At 40.0% G+C, this 24215-nt stretch overlaps 1 protein-coding gene across 1 annotated transcript in view; it reads right to left on the bottom strand.

The window, feature by feature from the left end:
• The window catches only part of bmpr1bb (bone morphogenetic protein receptor, type IBb), a 73312-nt gene that overhangs the window by 24983 nt on the left and 24114 nt on the right, over nucleotides 1-24215 (bottom strand). The window contains exon 4 of the mRNA XM_055019133.1: nucleotides 10281-10589. Coding sequence (XP_054875108.1) covers nucleotides 10281-10368 — 88 coding nt within the window. The 5' untranslated portion in view covers nucleotides 10369-10589. The remainder of the gene's footprint in view (nucleotides 1-10280; nucleotides 10590-24215) is intronic.

The following is a 24215-nucleotide window of genomic DNA, read 5'->3' as shown; positions in this document are numbered from 1 at the left end:
GCTGAAATAAAAGCTGGAATAAATGACAAGCATGCTCAGTTTACCCAATCTGATACAACATATGAATAACCTACTGTTCATTTGTACATTAACAACATGCACTGTCAAATATCTTGACAAGTAAGTGTGAATTAACTGATAAAAGTAAAAAGAACTAATGTTAAATAGTCCTGTTGTTTATTTAAAACGATTATCAAGCAGTGCTGCTGCTTTTTATATCTTTATTATAAGTAAGTGAAGGTGCACAGAGTATCAGCAGAGAATAAAACCAGTTCTGACAGCAGCTCATCCCTGAAGACGTCTGTGGTCAGAGAGCTGAACAGTGTTCTGTCACATTAGACGGATGTCTTTCTTTCGCTCACTGCCAGATTTCCACTCTCTTTTTCTTTCTGCTCCCATTATTATATATTAGTATATGAATATATACAAACTGTAAGTCTTCAGGAACAGTAAAACCAAGTTAGATATTTAAAAATCCTGAGGAAACGTTCATCAAGCTGCTGCAAAAGCGATCAAACACAAGCAACAGTAAACTTTGAAAGCTAAGACTTTCAAGACATCAAGGATGCACATTTACACGTCGGGCCCCGTGTGTCAATCAAATCCAAGAAAAGCTTCCCTCAACAGCTCTTATTATAATAGGTGTAAGCAGATCTAAGCGGCGCAACAGCCTGAAAGCCAAGCAGCCATTGAAAAGGGGGACATGAGTAATCCTCCAGAGGACTACGTGATGAAAAGGCTAAATGTGAGCGCAGTATAAACACACTGACTGCTCTTTAAGTGGTACTCTGTGTCCTTTCAACCTAATCTGTGTTGCTGTTTCTGTCAGAGGGGAAGTTTGTGGAGGTGTTCAGATCCTCCCTCGCTGTGGTCTTGATTTCTTCATCACATTTGCTCCCCAAGTGCTTAAAAAACAGGCAGAAAGGAATGTCTCATACAGATACATTCTGTCCAAATCGGATCTGGTTTATTTCAACTTTTTTATTAGTGGTTGAGGGAGCAATAGAAGACAGGGGCAGGTCGTTCTAGAGAGAGAAGGAACAGGAAGGCTGATGTCAGGGAAGCAGAACTGTGCTTTGGAGTAGAAAATGGGGAAAAGCGTGTATGATAAAGAGGTGCTGAACTAAACTCAGAGTACGTGTTAGAAGTTTGCAGCAGAAAGCAGCATTAGATCTTGAAATCTTTGTTTTTGGACACAGGAATAATTACAAAATGAAAAAAATGCACAAATGCAACCAGTAACTTCAGTCACATAACCAATAAAAAGAGCTTAATATGCACCAGCTGATGTATTATTTATTCTCTAAGCAAGTTATTAAGGCCAAAATTAGACACTGGTAAGACTTTCAATAGTCTAGGAACAATAATGAATAATTAATAAATATAAATGACATAAAGATCTTCATCCAGTAAGTCCAGTCTGTCATTTATTTATGGTATATGAGCGGGTTTACTACAGAATCACTGTGCGTTCAACAGACTATTAAAGAGGCTCCAGGATGTAAAGACTCTCTGTTACACAAACTGTACTAAAGATAGAGATTTTCTCCCTTCATCAAAATAACAAATTGAAAAAAAGCGAACATCCAAATATAAAATTATCAGATTGAAAATAAACACTCTGTAAATAACCTAATAGACTAGAAAACAAACAACAAACGAGTCCATTGTTTGTCATTTGTGTGTTCATTTGTATAACTACACACATACATCTCACATTATCTGTCTTACATTCACACACACACACACACACACACACATACACACACGCACACACACACACACACACACACACACACACGCACACACACACGCACACACACACACACACACACACACACACACACACACACACACGCACACACACAGACACACACACACACACACGCACACACACACAAACCTGCTGTGTCAGCGACGTGGCGCACTCAAGGTCACCCCGAAATCTGAGCTGCATCCCCTACACATTCCACAGGCTGCTTCTCAACACTGACACAATGTCACAAACACACACACATCCTTTGAGCCGTCGGTGGTGTAAGTGCAGGGAGTTAGTCCAGCTGGAGAACCTTCAGTCGCAGCTCATCACCATCAGTGGCGCTGCATCTTTGGGCGCTTCCACCCCGGACTGAGCTTTCCCCAAACGAATCGGCATTAGCAGCTCATCTGACTGTGATTCTCATCTGTCTCAAAGGTTTTGTGACACGTCCTCCCTCCTCTTTCCACGGTGATAGACGAAGACCGAATGTGAAATGTGTTTCCTTCCTATGGTGGTATTACTAACACATGGGAATGAACATGGAAATCCCCACATCAGATAAGATGTTTATTGTCTTCTGCAGCTCTTGCTCTATTTTCTACCTTATAGAAGTATCATTTGGTGTGAGGGCTTCACGTGCTCCTTCTGAAGGTCTAAAGTTTAGGTTACTGTTTTCATAAAGTTCATTCAAACTCTCACTGTCCACAAAGAGCAAACAACCATAAACTGACACCACCTGACTTATAGCAGCACACTGCCTTCTGGTACTGCTTATTTTCAAGGCTACATGTACAGTGTATTTTTATGCAGCACAAGTACATGTCAGATGCTATCATATAACACCACTGGAAAAAGAAACATTAATATGACAGCAAAAATAATCATCGTCAGTGTGACTCTTGGCTTTTTCCATTCTATTTGACCTTAATTATTTCTATTTTCAGAAATGTAACATACTTTTATCTCATTGCTTTTCTACTAGGCTACATTCCTCTTCATTTAGTTTTCTTCAGGATCAATACAATTTTATCTTAGCTTAAAAATAGTTCATTGAGTGTTTTTATTTCTTCCTTGACAGACTATGTGATTCTTTTTTCTAATTATTTTTCTCTTGCATAGAATTGCTTCTTACCACTTCAGGAGTGGTTCTATAACTTAATATGTCCTAAACCAAGATGCTCTGACCTAGTATACGTACAACAATGAAAAAAGGAGAATGCAATAAAATGTTTTTGCACTAAGCCCAGTAAGTATTAAAATGTCTCGATTTTTGTGAATATCTTGCCGTACAGCACATCGGTAAATACCAACAGTAGTATTGGAAGCATTTATTAGGGTCCGAGCACCAAATGATGCAAAGACCCTGTTGTAACACAAGGAATTATTATTCTTTCTAGTACCTACTTTTTGAATCGCAAATCTGAAGGCCTAAAACTACTCAAAAACACGTGAACATTTGTGCACACATTAGGGCTAGCGAAAATTTGATATTTTAGGGGAATTGCATAGGTGTGTGGCAAAATGGCTCAATAGCGCCACCTGGAAAATTTTAAACAAGAACTACAACTACATGTCACCTACTGCTATGAAACTTGGTACACATATGTAACACGCCAAGCTGCACAAAAAAAAAGTCTATGGGAACCATGCCCAAAACCCAACAGGAAGTTGGACATTTTGAATAATGTCAGATTTTGGACGATTTTGGGTGAATTTTTGCACATTTTCAAAAGTTATAAACTCAAACAGGATAACCCCGACAGAGTTCAGATTTGGTCAGGATGTACAGCAGGCATGGATGATCAAAAGTCATCAAAAAGCTCCACAAAAGTCTGAGGGCGTGGAAATGGCCGCCCTTGGAATTTCAATGTTTCGCCATGAAACAGGAAATGCTGTTTCTCTAGCCTATACATGCTCCAATCTGCCTGAAATTTTACATGTGATCAAAGTCCGGCCCACATCACATCCATGGGCCGAAATACACTCTCAGTCACAGTGCCACCTGGTGGACATGCTTCGATTCGCTGACCAGCAAGGATGCAAGAACACGACCAAGGCTGCTTGCAGCTTTAGTCTGAAATTGTATCTCATCAAACATTGGATGCGTTATCTTATTTCACCAAGAAGGTGCAGAATATCCTTTTAAAATGTACTTTCATATAGTTCACACCTATTTTACTACCTCAGAGACACAAAGATGTGATGCACTCAACTGAAGTTCAAATGTCAGACACTGGCAGTCAATAAAAACTGGAAATCAATGCAAAGACTGATGTTAGCAGTGATAAAATGACAGAGAAATACTGAACTATGAGGTTCATGTCTCGAAAAACATCTTCGTATAAAGTCTTCCAGTTAACCCAGTAGGTTCATGAGAGCGGACTTCACAGCATGGCGGGTATTTAATCTGTGAGCTGTGACCTTCACACAGGCTGTTCGTTGTTCGTCATAGCTAGAGAGGAAGACGTGAGCAAAGGGAGATAAGTTACTCCAGGTGGCCGCGATAAATCACCGCCTCAAAGGAGACATCTTCCCCGGTGTCTGCAGATCGCACTCTGACCCCGAGAGGGTCGCAACCAACCTGCACGGGGGCCATACATCCTCCTCCACCCTGCCGCCGGTACCCTCATTGCTCTTAACCCCCTATGGGCTTCAAAGGCCTCTGCCACATGAGACACTCGCACATGTGCACATATTGTACGTGCACGCACAGGAACGTGTCCGAGGAGCACATTCCGCACTCTCTCCTGCTTCTCGGTCGCTACGCCCACAACAGGTCATCTGTTTCCAGCTCTCAGCTCTCAGCAACCTGTCTTCTGTTTGCCGGCCGTGACCAGGCAGCCTTTGGTCACTATGAGGCTCTCACCACCCGCAGCAATAACACCACAACAAATCTATGGAGGCCTGTAGCTGACCCTGCTCTCCTCCACTTTGTACTCGGAGCCCGAACCTCCGGAAAAAAAAAAAGTTTACCGTCAGGGATTCACACCGGCTGCACAGAAAATAAATTTGACACGTGGGTGTGAATACCGCAACGAGCTGCTATATCCACAACAAAATACTCAAGACAGGCAAATACGCAGACAGACTGACTGCCTTATTCACAGCAGATATCAGAGACAGCAGTAACAAAAAAGACTGTAACTCAAAGGAGAAAAACTTGTACATGAATGTATGAATCTGGTGTGTGAAATGTTAAGAAAAACTGTGATTTCTGAAGCATTTTGGGGGAACATATGTACATATTCCTGATTACAAAATGTTTAGCTCTGTATTGAAGTGTATGAAAATTTACAGATTTATGTTTTCCCTTCAAGGGCTTGAGAATATTTATACGTATGCATATTATTAGTTCTGTTTATTGAAAAGTACTTAGACTTATTTTTAACATTCTACTTTACTGTAAACACCAGCGATTTTGCACCTTTTTTTGTAAACATCAACAATTTTCTGAAAATATCAGCAATTTTGGAACCTTATTTCTTCGACCAGCACAATTTGCACATTTATTGTAAATTCTTTTGTACACTGGTTTCCATATCTTTCTTGAATGTAACATGTGTGAGCTCCTGGATACCTTGAAATTCCCCAAGATATATCTATTTATCTCTATTTCCATGTAATTGTACTTCTAAAAAACACCGCACTGCTTCAACACAATTAAAATTAAACTTGCACATCAAGTTTAATAAAATAAACACACATTCTTTGTCATTTCCTACAAAGCAGCCTCAAAGAACACATGTACAGGTGTATCAGTATCTTTACTTTTTGCAGACAAACACAAACGGGCACACGCTAACTCCCACATATTAACAGATATAAAACAGGTGGAGATGCTGGCACTACATTTGTGTTTGTGTACTGAGTGTGGTACTTGTCTCAACACACTCCCTCGCTCCTATCTTCTCTCAGATATTTTTTTTAAAAACATTGTCTAACCCACAATTCCCATCAATGCATCTCGCTGCTCGTCTATCTGTCCATGTGGTTTGGGCTTACTGGAAAAAGCCACAAGCCACTGACTAATGCTGGGGTTCATTTCAGACATATCGAGAGACTACAACAATAGCGCCACCACAATATGTCACTTTACCCCACAATATCACCTCCGTCAAAGAAAAAAAAAGGGCTGATGCTTCTGTTTTTAACCCAAGGTTGTTCAAGGTTTATATATAACTCGCAGACAGTTTTGATTAATGGAAGACACTAGCCTCATGTCCCCCAGGTAAAGATGATGGTACAGTCAGGAGCAGATAACTTAGGTCACCACAAACAATGGAATAATGGGAGAATAGTAAGTCTGGCAATAAATCAAGGTCACAAAACTCATCTGCTGCCACTTCAAAAGCGAATTAAAAATCAATCTGGTATCTGACTGTGTCAATCTTCCCATCTAACTTTGATCACATTCCCCAAATTGTTGAACTCTTTTGTTTTTTAACCCTCTAAATCTCAAGCAGTTACTAGACATTTATTTGCTCCTGTCACAGTTTTCTTCACTGTGGGCTTATTTTTCAATGCAACATAAAGTCCTGCACCTCTATGGAAACTGCACCACTATGGCTAGAAGAAGAGAGAACTCAAAAATGTCTTTTGTGCAGTTTATCAGACTTATAATGGCATAAATACTTTTAAAAAAGAAATAAAGGAAGTTCAATTTCTTGATTATTTATCTTATAAAAACTCAACAAGAACAAAAAAATTCCAAATTAGATGGAGATGGAATAGATATTTCACTCCTTACATTTTTAGCTTGTTTCTATATTTGTCTGCCTGTGATCTATTTAAACACAGCCTGCAGTTCAACCTATTTCAGCTGAAGTCCCTGAAGTTTTGACACTTGACTGTTGGCCACAGCTGAATCACTTCTGGTGGATGCAAATGACATCTTTTGATGACTTTTTAAAACAAGACATGTAAAATGAAGTGATTTTGATAAAATATGATTTTAAGATTCAGTTAAATTGTAAGTTTAAGGACTTCCACAAGTTCATAATCTAACAATTCTATGTGTTTTAACAGTTTCTGGATCTGATCAATGGTGCCATTTGAATGACTTTTTAAAGGAAATGTGATTTTCAGACCCATCGATGGGTTTTTGGGGTTTATAGGGCTGAATTTTGGGGGTTACTAATCTTGGATTTCTAACTCTACAGATTTTAGTTTTCAGCTAAAACTTCTCAGCTCTGTTCATGCACTTCAAAAGTTCAGTCTTCACAATCTGAATGCGTCAGAACTAAAGGACATGCAGTACTCCCTCTGATATCACAAAAAAACTTTTCCTAAGCTTCCAAATCTCCCAAGGCAGATATATTAGCATGGTGCACATGAACAATTATTACACAAACACACAGACAGCTTTTGCTCCCAGGCCGAACCGCTGGAGCAGCACATCTGCCCGGGGATCATATTCTGTGTAGGGGAACCGTATCCACATCCTGACAGGAAGCAGCGCACAGAAGGCTGAAGGAGCCTGGTCATGCCGAGGACCAACTGCTGCTGTTTTGTATTGCTGGACCGCTATGCCACAATACACCCTGACCTTAGCTCACAACATGCAGCTCTGCACACATCCTCTGAAGGGTGTATCAGGGCTGCATACAACTTTTGGTATGTTTTTGCAAACTCTTGATATTTTACGAGCCTCGAATCTTAAGTATCAGTTTCATTTTATGCCAAAAGTGTTAACTGAACACATAAATGTCTTCGATGGGAACACAAAAAAGGCCCCGTCTCCATTTAACAAGCCCTAAAGAGCCTCACAATCTGCTTTCCCTCTAGCAAAGTTTTGCTCTTGCAACTGAAATGGAGCAACAACAAAAAACCAGATGATAAAAATTCAAAGAATACTCCTACAGAGACACATTGATGATCACTGCATAAAAAAATATGACATATACATAACGCATAAAACAGCTTGTTATGAGGCATGTTGACTATACAAAGGATGGTTTTAGTATAGAAACGTGAATTTCAACATCTTAACTCCTCAAACAGTCCTAGTTTTATTCATTTCAAGTACATTTTCTAAGTAATGGGCCACAGTGGTGTAAGTTTTTTTCTTGTCTAGTAGTTGTGGAATTAGCAGCCACGGCACTGACACATTGAGTTTAGATGTTTTTTTAGATACAAACATAAAGCCAAAACCAAAATAATTGTAACAAATGTAACCTTTATATCAGTATTATCATAAAACTGCACTAAATCCTTCATATTTCTAATGTACTGCCAGCAGATGAAAGAGGCCAGGACTCATCTATTCTCTGTGAACCTCACCAGCTTGTAGAAACAGGTGGCAAACCGACCGTGCAACTCAGATTTATGGGCAACCTCCCACATGTTTTACTCATTTAGGTGACCTTTAAAAGATCGGATCACAGGGGGAACAGAAAAGTTAACTGGTGGCTGAAGTATTGGTGAAACAAACTGAACAGAAGGAGTGAAACTGAGGAGAGAAGCTTTAGTTTGAAATCTTTCCAAGCGGCTCACATCTTTATTTCATCTACTGTTCGTCTAGTGTGCACTGACAGGAATAAGCAGAAACTTTGCCTCCTGCTCGTTAATGGAGCGAGTGTTGGGAGAGTGAGAATCAATGTTACTCTTCACAGGCGATTTAGTCTGAATTGCGCTCCGTCTTCCCACATCCATTATATCTGTGTGGCGACTGAATCTCAAACTCGCTGAGGGTTTAAACTCTCGGCTCGGTCTGTGCAGAGAAGAGACAAGGAAATTCTCTAAAGAAGCATTCATCAGCAGCTGAGGTATTTCATGACCAACTGTGAAAGTTACATTTAGCTCTGAACCCCGCAGTCAGTATGGGATTTTACAGCTGGTCTTCAGTTTTGACACAATTTCAGAACAGAAAGGCTTTGTTACCAGGACTGAACTTAAGATTACATGATTTTTTTTAATGTTAAGTTTTTCATCATCACATCATCTATTTATTCTTCTTGCTGCTGAAATGTTTAAAACTTTCGCATTTTAAACGAATCAGACATTCTTCTGTCAATACATCGCTTTGATCTGTGGTCAGGTCATTATTTTATTTTAACCGATTCCCAATAAAATCAACCAATTTAAGAATGCAGTACACTCTGTAGCCTCAACCTGATTGGTTACATGTCACATGTGCAAGCCTATCAACATTCAATGATACATTTCGTAAAGTTTTCCTTAAATTAAACATATGTTAAACTTAAATAAACAAAGGCATTATGACAAAATTTTGTACTGGAGATTGTGTTATTGTAAATTTTGACAGCAAGATTGTCATTTATATCAGTTATCAGGCTTCTTGAGGACTACATTAATCAATTTCTAGACTGTAAAAAGGCGAAAATAAAGAATAACAACTTGACAAACAGTAACACACTATAATATACTATGAATACATTCTAAACAATGCATACCAAGATGAGGTCAAAACAGCACTGGGAGCATAAATAGGTTGATAAATTAAAGCAGTGACACACCACTGATCATTTAAAGGAAATTCAATCAAAGCTAATAGTCTATGATGAAATTTTCTCTTTATGGCAATGTTGCATGTTAATATTATAAGACTGCGTCTAATTGTGTGTGTGGGCACCCAGACTCTGGTTTTGCAGCTTCACACCAAACCGCCGCAACTAATGGCTATTGTCATTAATGCTTAGTCCGTTTTATTTTTAAAATTATTATTATTATCATTATTATTATTATTATTATTATTATTATTATTAGGAAAACTGTGGAAAAATGGCCCAAAACTACTTCTTAAAGGCAACTTCACATTGCTTGTTTAGTCCTTTCAACATTCCAGTAGCCGAAGACTTTCCGTTTACTATAACAAGTAAATCAAATTATGATCATGAAAATAAGACAAACTTTCTGTCAGTCAACTAGTTTCTTAACAGACTGATTGTTTTAGCTCTAATAAAATGACAAACTGGGAAATCTTGACATCACAAAACTGGATAATTTAAGTGCGACTAACCAACTCTGAGAAATTGTACATTAAAACCGGGAAATTCCAAAATCATAGTTCTCATACCGACCGACCATCCCTCTTTCTTTTCACCGATCAAATCGGAAACAAATGCACAAGTGTCACCGTCTCGGGAGGGGGCGGGAGCCTGTCGACCCTCCGAGCTTGTCACAACCTTACGGGGCACCGTGACGCTGTTGGCATTCATCGTAAAAGACAACTGGCTGTCCATCTTCAAACAATTCAAAACACGAACAGGGAGTCTGCGGAGGCTGGGGGGGGTTGTGCTGGGAAGGGAGAGGACGGCGCAGATAAATGCATTCTCATGGTAGCCCCCTGCGGAGATCATAATAGCTGTTGCTCATCATAAATATCAGAGTGAAAAAATAGATGGAGCTAGTGGGATCAAACCTGTCGGGCTAGAAAGCATCAATAAAACGTGTGAAAACAAGCGTTGCCAGTTTGCCATCTCAAGGCATAAACAGAGAAGGAAAGTGAGCTTCACAGTGACTTAAAGGCACCAGAACAACCAGCAATGAGAGCTGTACTCACCATCAGACCCTCGGCTCAGCGCTGCCAGTCCAGTCACCAGCAGAACAGCCTGCCAGGCCCAATCCTGAGGCAGCCACGCCACCACCATCCTGCCAGCGCCGGCTTCCTTCAAATCCCTGAGGTGCTGCCACAACGATCACACCAACAAGAAGGAGGCGTGAGAGTGGGCCTTGATATCCTTTCCAGAAAGAGGTTCAGCCTCTTCTCTGTACAAGTGCTCCTCTGTGAGTGACTGCCACTCTGCCTCTCTGCGCTCTCAGCAACTTCCCACAGCACTTGCTGCCTCCAGCGCTACTCCACTCTGACAGCCTGGGAGAGACAGACATGGAGAAAGAAGAAGGGGGACAAAAGAGAAGGGGAGGAGGGTGTTACTTAGTTGCTCTCTCACTGTGCTATTTGTCCGGCCCTTTCTGTGACCGCTCCACTGCAGAGGTAACAGCTGAGTACATCCACACATGCCCTCTCTTTCTCTTTTGCTCGCACACACACATTGCAAATTCTCACATCAGTCATATACAGAAAGGAGAGCAGAGCGGAGCAGACGGGGGCAATAGAGGGGTGAACCGGGGCCATGGATGTGAACGTGGGGCTGAATGAGGTGCGAAAGGCAGCAGTGAAAGCGTTATGAACTATCGCCACAGGCATGCAAACACACAGCATGCCAAGAGGGACACGGAAACTACAGCATAAACTCACAGAGGACATGTACATACACTACAGTAAAACCACCTGGTATCAAATCCTGCAAGGCAAGGAAAGTCTGAAGGTGGGAATATTTGATGCATGGAAGCAAGAACCCGCATCAAAAAGCTGTTTGCTGTTAGTGTGAATGGGTTGTTGCAGGTTCCTGGCTCAGAAACACCGCTCCAGACCTGAGTTTTACATGAGCATGTTTTCTGTGAGTTACAAAAGTGGTATGTTCTAATTCTAATGTTGTGCTCTACAGCAAAGATAGCTAAAAGTGAATGGTGATACTAAGTTGTTGCATTAATATTCCAAGAAACTCTGTCAAGTTGTTTAAAATTATCTGCACACTCCATGTTCACATCACATGGCATCAGTTTTTTCTATAATGATATATGACCCAACAAATATTACAAAGAGGGAAATCAGACAAATCTGCACACTTGAATTCTCCAAAAGCATAAAAGTTTGGTGGCAACCGTAACCCTTTGATGCACAAAATGGGTCAAAAGTGGCCCAAATCCAACTGAAAATGGGTATCTCCTGACCCACACTGCACATCAGAGGGTTAACAATGACAAAAAATGCTGCACACTTTTGAATTGCAAGAGTAAAAGCAAAATAAAGTGGCCCGATCCATAATAATTACACCAGAAAAGGGAGCAAACTTCTCTGCAGCCCCGTCTTGACACAATGTGTACGAAACTACAGCTGCAGACACAGGTGCAGAGTGAATGGCAAAGACCAGGCATTAATCTGTAACCAAGAGTCTGGCATTAAAGTTCAGACGAAGGCTGAGTTCAGTTGCTCATGTGAGCCTGTGCGTGAAAGAGGTGAAAACACAATCACTTTGCAGAGCTACAACGGAGATCAGGCCATCACACGTCAGGTGATTAGAGGTGATTAGGACTCACACCTCCAGGCACCGCCGCAACTTCACACTAATCCGCCGAACACATGCGAAACATACAGAAGAACATGACGATAACAAAGGGACACATTCCACCGAGAGAGAGATTTATGTGTGGTACAAGTTAAGAGGATTAACCAAGCTACTACACGAACCATAAACACCTCCACATGGAAGAGACTTGGAAGTACGAAGAAGTGTCTGGAGCAGTTTCAGTCATTCCAAATGGCAAACAAAAGCAAAAATAATGTGGTGGTGTTAAAGAAGGCCGAAACAACAACAACAACAACCAAATGGGCTTCTCCTCCCCACACACCTGTCCCCACTTTTAAAGTCTAACTGGGTGGGAACAGCAGCTTCTCCCCTCTGGTGTTCCACTAGCCTTCTAGCTGTCACTGCCCATTTGTGCAGCGCCGTGTATTACATGTGATAAGTCAGCCTATTGTGGAGCAGGAGTGCATGGGGAGCGATGTGAATGGGTCAGTGCACCTCACACACCCTTCTGCGCTCCATCAAACGCCCAGCGTGGAGCCTCTCCGGACTCTCAGACAAGCCCTGCTCGGCCCAAAGGCCAGGGATGGGGGGTCCAGGGGGAGTGAGCGGCTCCATAGGTGGGGGTCACTCCACCACACAAAGGGGTTGAAAGTGGGGCAAGACTGGTTGCAAGGCCTATTTTCAGTCAAATGAACTCTTCCCTTCCCCATTTTTCTTGCCCTCCCTCGCGTAGATAGAATTTAAACTGCAAAGCGCATCTGTCATCGCTCACATAATTACAGGATGATTAATACAGCTGGAGAAATGGTTCTACTAGTTCCTTAATCGTTCTGAAAAACCACAATGTTTGTTGCAACTGGAATGAGAAATAGGCAAAGCAGACATGCAAGCACCAGAACACATATCAAGCTTCAGTTTACTCATCATGAAGACTGGTATTAAACTGCTGAACATATGAGCATAATTCCTTATATGGCATTAAACAGAAGAAAATCTCTTATCTCTCAAATTTATACAATGGAAAATGCATTGTTTAAGATTTTGGCCTATACTGGGGCCAAAAACTTTGGATAATTCAGTCTCTACTCCTTCAAATTTGACCCCTTCTTCATAAATGAACCTCTAGCAAGTCTCTCACCTTTGTGAAACCTCAGTAACAAACAACTGAATGACTTTAAAATGATTACAGACATGAAGAAAATGACGGTTTGCAACATGAAATCCCACCAAATATTTACTAGCCAGTAGCTTGTTTCAGCAGTTACCAGCAACTACATTAGTGTTGAAGCTACAGTGAGCTACAGGTAAAATGACACCCTACTTACCATGTAAACAGATGCGTCACAATACACACACTTTTTCCTAGTATCACAAACACTCCAAAATTACTCACTCAAATAGATCCAATAACATTTTTTTTCCAGTATGTGTTGTAAATGCAAATAGTTTTCATGTGGAGTTATAAAAAAGTCATGCAGCTACAGAGCGACTTGAATAAGAATCCTCTAAAGGCCAAAAATCACAGGCTCGAGGGAGGAGAAGGTGGAGGAGAAGGAGGAGGAGAGCTTTTTTTTTCATTGCATGTTCCCGGTGAGAAACTTTCATTAGAATGACTGGAACATAACATCCAGTTCTCTTAATGCACGCATGGTTCCAGTTCTTTAACCCTCTTTGCCAGACTGAAAAGCCTTTCCCCAGTGTTCCTCATCACACCTCCTCTCATTTCTGACAATACTGTGCAGCGACAGCAAAAAATGGTGGATGCTAAACTTGAAAACCTCCTCGTGATCCCACCAAAATCCAAGAAAACCAAATACTTACCATTAACAGGCACGACAAGGACTCAACATTACTCAGCTTTTCCTTGACGGGACACATTTACTGGTAAATGACATAAACTGCTCTGCAAACATCATGCGCATTAGAGAGAACATGTTGCATCTCTTATGGGAATAAAATGTGCGTAAAATAGATTTTTCCTTCCTTGAATTCAGAAAAAAAGACTGTGCACTGTGTACTTCAGGAACTCATGTGAATGTAACCTTGACGCTGGCACTCTCGGGTATTTTGGCTACTTTGATTTTGGGGAGACTGGGAGGGATTTGAGGGGAGAAGTTCAGCTCTGAGATTACTTTCAGTTTGTTTTGCAGATTCTGTATTCTCCACATTTTGCCCTCCAGCAGCAAGAGATCAATTAATGCAGCTTGGTTGTTTGCAATAATCTGTCTCCATTTCAAAAAGCAAACATTTTTCTTATGAAATAGAGACCCTACATGAATACAAGCACCGGCGTTGCAATGCGCCATGAAAGCGAGTCGCGTTTTTGATTTCAGAAGAGGACTTTAAAGGAGAAAACGCACCTTTCATCGCACAGCGAGAGGAATGGGATGGATGACTGTGAAAAATCACTGCTAACCTGTGAAACAAAGAGGCATGGCAGAACACAGATGATGAAATTACTCTATGCAGAGATGGAATGCGTATCGTGAACGATGTTTCAGCTGGGGGGGAAAAAAAATGACCCTCAGCTCTGTGAAATTAGGAGGATTTTCAGCAGCTCAGTGTTAAAACTGCTGTCACAGAATCCTGGAAAGCGGTTTATTACCGTGGCAACACAGCTGTCTGGCCCCAAATGGTCCAATTGGGCTGCGAGAGTCAAGAAAGCCTGACACCATCTTCATCATCCGGCAAGACAAAGATTAGCTCTCTTTATTGAGTTATAAGAAAAGATTTCATACTATATTTTGCGGCATGAAGCAGAACTAACGCTGCAACTTTTAATGGATTTCTGCGCTTATCAGTTCGCCAGATGAAGGGATTAATTATGTGGTCTCATAGATGTCAGAAAACTGTGAAAACTGCCCATTTCAGTTCCCTAAAGCTCCTGACAACCATTTTCTTGTGCCCAAAATCTAAAAATACTGGATTTACAGTGATATACAAAAAGTAGAAAACTGCAAATCATCATAGTTAAGAGGCTGAAAGCAGCAAGTTTTAAAATTTTTTAACAATCAGTAATAAAAGCTGTTTAAATTTCCCATTGATAGAATAAAAATAATCGATTATTCCATTATGTAGTTGCAAAACAATAGCCTATGTGCATTTTAAAGTAACCACTTACAAGCTGCACTGTGAATCAATCTTCATTTAAGAAACCAATCAATGCGTTGTGGTTATTTCTTTTATACACAATGGAAAAAGTAGTACAAAGGGCCTCTGATGCACCCCAGGCAACAGTTTAGCATAGATTTTAATTATTTACCACGTCATTTGTGCCCATCAAAGTCTAGACAGACATCAGACAATATCTATACACCAACTGATATAATATACAATATGCAGGTTTACTGTCAGATCTCCAGTAGAGTCTCAGCCCTCAAGTACAAGAAAGATCCTGATGAATATTCAAGCTTCCCACAATAGCAGAGCCAAATCACTCTGCTGAGATTGTTGCTTTGAAGTCTCAAAGAATGCTGAGTGGGAAGAAAAACGCCATTCATAAGGAGTGAAAAGGCTGTCACAGCAAGATTCTCCCTCCTTCTGTCTGTCACACCGTCTCAGTCTCTCACTCACTGTGTCTTTCTCTACGATGTGACACTGAAACACGATCGCGTCTGCTGAATCATTTTCTACAGAAAAATGTTGCTGGTCAGTATTACTTCTGGGAAAATGCAGGAGTACAATCAGTTTTACATTATCAGCGCAAATCACTCAGTTCACCGGGCTTTCAGCAGCTCATCTTAAATTTCAAGCTGAAATAAGAATGTATAATGCATTAAAGCTTGTTTTCAGGGTCTGACCTGGTTAATGCAAAACAGCTTGTAAACTCAATTCTCCGTGTTCCAGACAACAAGAACATGATGTAACCACATATTTGAATTTTATAGCACTGAAACGTGCATAAAGATGCAACAACATGCAGGTAATAATTAAGACTGTTGCAATCATACAGTTTCTGTGAGGTAATTATCTGTGTCAGGTTGTAAATGTCAAAACTTTCGTGATACTCGTAAACACTTCGCTTCACACGGCTTCCAGCCAGTCAAGGACCGAAACTAAAAGATGAGATTTACGGCAGTTATTTCACATGTACATTTTTTAATATATAGCACATGCAGTAGGAATAAATTTATATCACACTTTGATAATATACGATCGCAAAATGCAAAAATTTTGTAAAATTCAATAAACTAAACAATGACTAATGATAGGCCTGTTTTTGATTCATCATTGAATTGAAAATGAAAATAACAATTAAGTTACTTCATCGAATTGATTTAAAAATCTTATAAATCAAAAAAAATTGTTCACAATATAACTTGCTTGACTGCTCAAAATCGCAGGTTTGAAATGTGATAGATAATTATAATAATAATGTGTCATCTTTCCCACACCCACTGTTCACATTATTAGGTGTCTGTGCAGACTGATAAAACCTAATGTTACCCAATTCTGCCCAAAAGTCTGCTTTTATGATGCACATAATGATCAGTTTTTGTTGAAATTGTCACTGAGTATAGTAAAACTCCACCTTGAATACACATATTTTTGACAATGTCACCAAAAAATGAACATAATATGCTTCATAAGGCTGCATGTTACGGCAGGGCTGTTAATTTAAATTGTATTATATCTTAAAGGAGCTTACAAAATCCACTATATAACTCACCATGTAGGTTGAAGGTCCTGCTCCTACTTAACCAAGCTTCTCCCCTGAAAACACTCCTTCTGTTCAGACTGATTCCCACCACTCAGGGCTTAGCACTATTGCTGCACAGTTTGAAGCCTGGATATAAAGATGGACACATCAAGCGGTGATGTTATCTACTGGTTAGCACTGGATCTGAGTTAGAGGATATAACTTTAGGTTTTTTTTCCGGTTAGAGCCAAATATGGGAAGTGGGATGGAGCAGAATGTGTGAGTGACACTTGAAACCTGGCAGGAGCACATACCTAACATATTATTGCTATGTTAGCTAATAAGCAAAGTATGTTGCACACATTCTATTTAATGCTAAAATAGCGTTTAAGTGCAATAACATTAGAAACCATCAAGAGTGTAAACAGACATAATTATCCCCCCAAAAAATGGAGATCAATCACCTTCTATCCCTTGAGGATGTAACACACGTAATTACAGTGAACTGTCAGTAAAGCTACATTACCATCTCCACCAGCTAATGTTGGTCATAACATACATGTGACTCCAGTTCACCTGTCAATGATCCTTTATGATTTAATCACTCATTATCAGTAATTCCAGATCAGGCATGTTGATCAAGCCAGGTAAACATCCAACAATATCTCTCTTTGAGGCATAATATCTACTAAATTATGGCATTATTTTCAGAATGACAACCACAGGGATGATCAGAAGGAAGGGATGTACCTAATGAAACCATAATGACTCGTGGGAAAAATTTCTTTAGCTAGAATTTCATTTGAGAAATTGAACCTTTTTGAATGGGAATCTGTTGGAGCCGGATGCTTTTTGGATCCAACACCTAGAGGCCCTCAGCGGTATTGTACTTTGATGTTCTTCTGCATTGGCTTTGTGGTTGTTAGTCGACTCATCATTGATTTATTACAGTCCGCAGGGTAAGTTGGCACATCTGCCATTTAGTAACTATAATATCTCTGACAGAATTTTACTGTATTGGATTTCTTTTGACATGTTCTCAACAATAACTTGAAGGGTTTATGGTTGTTTTTTTTTTTAGAAATTCAGACTGACTCACTGCCTGCAAATCACTGACACAACACTGTGTCTTCTTGATGTGCAAAAACAATGTTAAACAACATTTCACTACAAACCTACATTTTCTGCATTATTTTATTCTACTGTTTTGCACTTAATGAAGAGATCCTTTCCTTTTTTTATTCTAAACCTGCCACTGAACAACTACAGCTGTGATTCAACATAGCAATATGTAAGCTGTAATTTCAGGTTACCTCAAAGAACCTGATCAGATTTCCGCATAAGATATCCTTTTTTTTCTTTCTAACTACTAATGCAGCCTCTTCATGAGAGCCTTATCAAATCACTTGAGGCAAAAATGTTGTAATCTCCTTATATTGAATACTAGCGCTGAAGCCAACTGAGAGGCTGCGACTGAAACAATGCACAAGGCTCTTTCCTCGGACCAACTGGACTCCGCACCTGAAACGCACCTGTGGCTCAGATTTCAGCCACGGCTACAGCAGTTACACAACAGCCCCACAACCTTACAGATGCATTCCATGTAAAGGGCTGTCTGTCTGGCTCTGAAGGTGCCATGAAGGAAGTGATTTTCCATGGCAGAGGCAACAACACGGGGCAGCCAAGAACAGCAGAATGAAATCCTTCCTCTCTCCCTCTGTTTCTCTGTCTCTTTACCACTGAAGGTCACTGGGCCAAGCCTTGCTGGATCTTCTTGTTTTTGTCAGCAGACCTGGCTGCCTGTGAGTCAGTTAATTCCCTCGCAGCTCTGTTCTCATTCATTTTCTGGCTACTTGATTACTTTACCTTGGCATCTTGCATGAAAGTGTGTACTCACATTACAGACCAACCAAAAGCAACATTTTGCTTCAATAACACTGTGCAGTAGCGTGTAAACTTAGAAATAATGATTCCAGCCTGCAACGACCAAAATAAAAAGCAACATTTCACAGTTTTTACAAATCCCACTAATGAACAGATGCCTGCATAAACTCACCAACACCTATAGTATGTTGTGTACATAAACAGCATTATCCAACTCTATACAAATAAACTGCATTCTCATTTCTGTTTTGAAAGAAACGTACTTTAAGGCAGGAGTATGACGCAGTAGGAAAGGCTTCCAGGTTGAAAAAGCTACAATGAGTATGTTAGGAGGTTGGAAGGTGGAGGCATACGTTGGCAACCAGACCCTCACACAGGAGACCGGGGTTCATGATCTGTGCTGGACTGTTTTTCAGAAACTTGTTTACTTTCCTTTTTTACTGCTGTTTGCGTAAATTTAGGAACCACGATACTAGTAAAGTATCACACTAAAATTCACAATTACAAGGCATTAATTACATGCTAGGAGATTGGTTAGGCTTAGGCACCAAAAATACTTGGTCAGATTAAAGAAAATATCATGAATCAAAACTGTGACTCTGATATAAAATAGGGTACAAGTGACCTCAAAACAATAAAATAAATGGAAAAGATGAGAAAATAATTTGGAAATGTATACAACACAAACCACAATTATTCAGAAGAAAAAATGCGTGCAGTTTATTTGCATAGGAATTAAATTTCTACAATTAGAGTTGGTTGTATCTTGTCTCTTCACACTGATTTTGTTTTAGGAACAGAATGCAAAAATTGTTTTACATGATTTACCTAAAGCATTTAGTCACAAAGGACAAAACATGACAAAAAAAAGTCTGCAGCACAAAGCAGACAAGTTGTTTTCATACAGTTGTACCAACTTGGTGAATCAGACTATTCTACAAAATAAGGATTATGCTTAGTTTCTCAGAAAAAAGCAACAGGTGCTCTCAACTCAAAGTGAAATATTGGAGGTCTTAGCATGGTCTTTGTGCTGGAGGAATTGGAAAACTGAGGCTCTTCTTGCCAAGTCATCCAGGAGCATTTAATGAAGGGATTGTTGCAGTGTGTCTGCCGGGCTGCGTCGGGCGGACGCTGCAAGCCAAAGGGTCTAATTAAGGGGTTCCTCTGACGGTCAGACAAAGCAGACAGCAGGGGTCAAGACACCGGCCCACAAACTGGCTGTGACCCTCACACCTGCCTGGTTGCATTACACTGCAGCATGTCTGCGCTCAGCGGACACGTTCACACCGACACGTCACTACGGGCCTGAGACCGTACCACACACACTGACACAGAAATCATGAAAAAGACAAAACTACTGGACTTACAGGCAAGGAATCATGTTTGGATGTGATTATAAGTCTGTAAATGGGATGGCTACACTGCACCAGGGGGATTTTATCAAAAAAGAAAAATGGTATTGGTAGTACAAGGTCAGCCACCAGGAGTGACTGTGAAGTTAAATTTAGAAAGTCCTCCTTTGCACAGAATGCCTTGTCTATTAAAGGTTGTACAAACTGGAATGCTATACCTACATCTATCAGAGAAAGCTCCACTTTTGTCAGTTTTAAGAGACAGTATAAGGCATGGCTGATTAACAATCAAACGTGTGAACACTGAGAAATTCAGGTACTTTATAATCAAGCATTTTAAAAGCAGGCACTTGAACTATATGCACTTTATGAGAGGTTATGCCTAGAAAGTACTTTTTTTTTTTTTTTTTTTTAAAGTGGCACTTTAGGATAGTTTTAACCAAGCCAGTATTAATTTCTTGTTGTTTTTGTTTTACTATCTTGTTTTTTTATATGTCTGTATCCTTGTATGTTTTTCTTTTATATGTGGGACAATGGATGGAAATTAGCCTTCTGCTAAATCTGGCATATTTACTGCAAACTTGTGTAAAGTATTATAAGATTGTATGTTCATTAAAATGCACTGTCCTGTCCAAATTATTAAAGAAAATAAAAATAAATAAATAAATGATTAATAAATGCAGCAAAGACAGTAAAATTTTGGTTCACGTGTCAGTGCAGGGAAGAATAATCCTATATTAAAGCCTGTAGATAAATCTAAAGCATAAATTTCTTATTTTTTTCCTTCAGACTATGTTCACAGACTGTTTTTTTTAATACTTCCTGGTATAACACAGAGAACCTAGATGTTAACTGTAGTAAGTGAGGCCTGGCAGGCTGCTCTGGGGCCCCATATGTGAGTGTGTCAAAAGTTCATGCTCTCCTTCCAGTGTTCACCCTGCAAAAACAAAAAGATTGCCTAGTGTGAGCTACAGCGCTGCCACTAACAAGACTGATTGCTACAGAGTGGCTCCACCTGTCTCTCACTCCAATTAGTCGTGCTAGCTTCTGAAGTGCTAAATAACCAGCAGAGAGGGACTGCAGGAAGGTCAAAGACACGGAAAAATGCAAGAAAATTGTGGAATGTATGTCCACTTGTGTGGGGTCAATGGAGGATGAGCGGGCGCAACGGTTTAAAACGTTTTCAATTTGAGAGTCGGCAGAACATTTTAGACCAAAGAAATGGACAAAGTAAGATGTCACAGGTTTAGTTTAGACTTTTCAAACAGACATGAAGTAAGTCAGCCAAAGCATTTGCTTCCTCCAAGGTTCACGGGAGGCTGTAATTGTGGGAAAACGGTGTATTTCCCATATCACATGCTCTTTAACAAGCACTGATTGTGTGTGTGCACTGAGCGCGTGCAGGAATGTCATACCAAAGCTGCAGGGAATGTTTAATGAAGAGAGCAGCTTGAACAACATAGTAAGTGTCAAATCTGTCAAAAAAAACTACAAACAGGAGAGTCTGAATCCAAGGGGACACATTAGGAAACAAAGGAGGATGTTGCCAAATAACACACACAGGCTGGTTAATAAACAGACAACTTTTCATTCTTTTATCTTTGTGACAAGCTATCAAATATAAATCAAGTGTATCAGTAGGTGAGAATGTGTATAGTTAAAGTTTTAAAATGACATTAGCTGATAAATTATCAGATTATATGCATTGATCACTGCATTTTAGATAAAGTAAGACAGTAGAATGCTTCAGATAAAGTAAAGATCAGGATAAAATAAGAAGAAAACACATTAGAGATGCTCATTTTTAGCTAAATTATTAAGAGTAGAGCTTTCTTGAAAAAAAAAATCAAGTATAGATTTGTTTTTTCCTCATTTTTTAAACCTAAAATAACTGAGTTCCTCTCATCAGAACGAGACAACAACCACCCGGTACAAAGACTGCACAATTATGACAATTAGCTCCTGTTCTGACAGTTTATCTGGATAAATAGAAAGCCTGCATGTTATTTATGACACCATTTGCACACTGGATCCTTTTTAACATGCTCCCTGTGCTGTAGTAACACATGAAGGAATGGATACAGCCCAACCCTTGGAGCAGCTACTGGACTACATTTATGCACCTCTCTACGGACTAGTTGACACAGACAGGTGGGGTTCAAGTGGCAAATTAACTGCCCGTAGATGCCCCCAGAAAGACTCTGTTCATTAAGCCAAGCGCTCCCAAGCCATTGTGATTAATGGTGTTTGGACAAATCTTTAAGTTTTAGTGCTTTATAATTCAGAGGGAATTAATAGAAGTGTGCTGCTCCACTGCCTCTGGTCAAACTACCTGCTCTGTGTTGTTGGAGTGTGATTGAGAGGGAGTGCAGGGTGAGAGCTGCAGGGAGGGAGGGCGTCTTCTGTGCATACTTTCCATGTGCACCCACACCCCTCCCTTGGCCGTAGCGCTGAAAGCTCTTTTGTGTGTTTGTGAGTGGTGTGAAGGCTACAGTGATATACAATACGCCACAGTAGTTTAACCGCCTGGTCACTAGCGACAGTTCGACAGCAAACCTGTGCTTAACTTGGAAGTTTCTAGGAGGATTTCATGCAAATTGAGATGAGGCTATGAAGTAAGGGGATGTAAACGTATCTATCTAAACTATACAGTCTTGTTGAAAAAGGTTGAAAAACCACATGATGATCCACCTCAATTAAGGCGAAAATGCCCCGAGATAAGCCCTCATTCATGCAGCAGTTAAAGTCAATGGGACAGAGAGAGCGAGATGAAAATATACAATCACCATAATAGCGCCCTTAGCACATGACTGCCACTTATTAAATTAAGTAAATGCCTAAATGAGTAAATGAAATGAGGTGTTAGCTTTCTGGACACACAGTAGCTGATATGTGTGAATCTCACAGCTGCAGTCACTTAGTAAAATCCGATTTCCAGTCTGGAGCAAATCAAGCACAGCGACCTTTTTGCTAAAGTGGTTTTATGTTTTTTTTCCATCTGGGATGCTTCAGTAATGCCACAATGAGGTGAAAGAAAAAGGAAATTTTATGCTACTTTCAGAACTCTAGTGTTATTTTAGTTTGATATGAATCATTTGAACCGTACATACATTCAAGTACTTTTTTGTAAAACAGAATGAAGAAGTAACATAATATCTGCACTGAGAATTTAATCAACATATTTGTAACATTTGTGGGGAAATGCTAAAGTCACTACAAACTTCTGCAATGTATGCACCAGGGAGGACACACATTGTATGGTTCATACAGTGTAAATCGTGACTTACATGGTTACACATCACCCTAAAGATGTACTAGCTGCAAGTGACACAATGAGCTTCTCTGCACTTCAGATAAAAATAAATTTTGCATTGTTATCTTAAAATAACCAGAGCCAATACATGCCACACTAGACACAGCGATTTATCCTAATAGGAAAAACGCTGGTGTGATGACAAATGAGGCTCTGTTCCATTCAAGTGTCCCACTACTTAGACAGTACAACAGTGAGCCAGCAGGCAGAGGACGCTGAAAGTGAAGCAGATAAATGTGAGCTGTCGGTGTGCTTTCTTACTGTGATGCTTCAAAATGTCTGATTATGAAGAAAAAAGAAATGCCAGTTTCTCTCGCTGCCTGCATGGAGTTCCCATTATCAAATCTTTAGGCCTCTTATGTTCTCTAATACTCTGTGGATGTGGTCACAAGCACCGACTGCAACTATAGGTTCAATGTTGACTGATCTGTTCATTCATTTCACAACTATTCACCTAATAATATATGAGACCTATAAAATGCCTTTTTTCTTGCCAAAACAAAGCCTCAAATCCATTAACTGATTTTCAGCATGCCAGTAAATGTTCTGTTGAATGACTTGGCTAACTGATTAATTGACTGGTTTGAGAGACTGTCAAACTACAATGGTCAGTGCAACTATTTCCTCCTTTTCAAAATCCACTATATACTCGCTCTTGTACAAAAGAAATATTATCTGCAGACAGTTATGAGTCAGGAATCAACGAAACAACACTTTTTCTAAGCTGTGTAATCTTAATGTATAACTCAGGGGTGTAAATCTTGAGATCAGAAGGCCAGACAAGAGTAAACCATGAATGTATGAACGATAGTTGACACCAAATTACAAGCTAATGCCTCATTCATTTGAACAACAGTTGCTCAGTGGCTGAAATGTTTCCAAACTTCCACCAGGACATACCCAGATGTTCTGCACACTGCCACAAATTTGATCCCGTAGAGCATCATGCACATTACTGTCATTGTCAGCTGAGTGCATGTGCAACACTGCTGGTCGAACCCTTCAGTTACAGAGCCTTAAGAGACAAACACCTCACTGACTGATAAATCTCACAAAGTCCTCTACGCTATTCCACTTCATCACTCTTGACATTTCCATCCACATTTCTCCGTTCATTCAATGAGAAGTACAGATGGTCTTAAATCAACACAGATGTTTC

The sequence above is a fragment of the Amphiprion ocellaris genome, chromosome 17 (genome assembly GCF_022539595.1).
Source record: "Amphiprion ocellaris isolate individual 3 ecotype Okinawa chromosome 17, ASM2253959v1, whole genome shotgun sequence".
NCBI lineage: Eukaryota > Metazoa > Chordata > Actinopteri > Pomacentridae > Amphiprion > Amphiprion ocellaris.
This window is presented reverse-complemented; position numbering and strand designations above follow the sequence as displayed.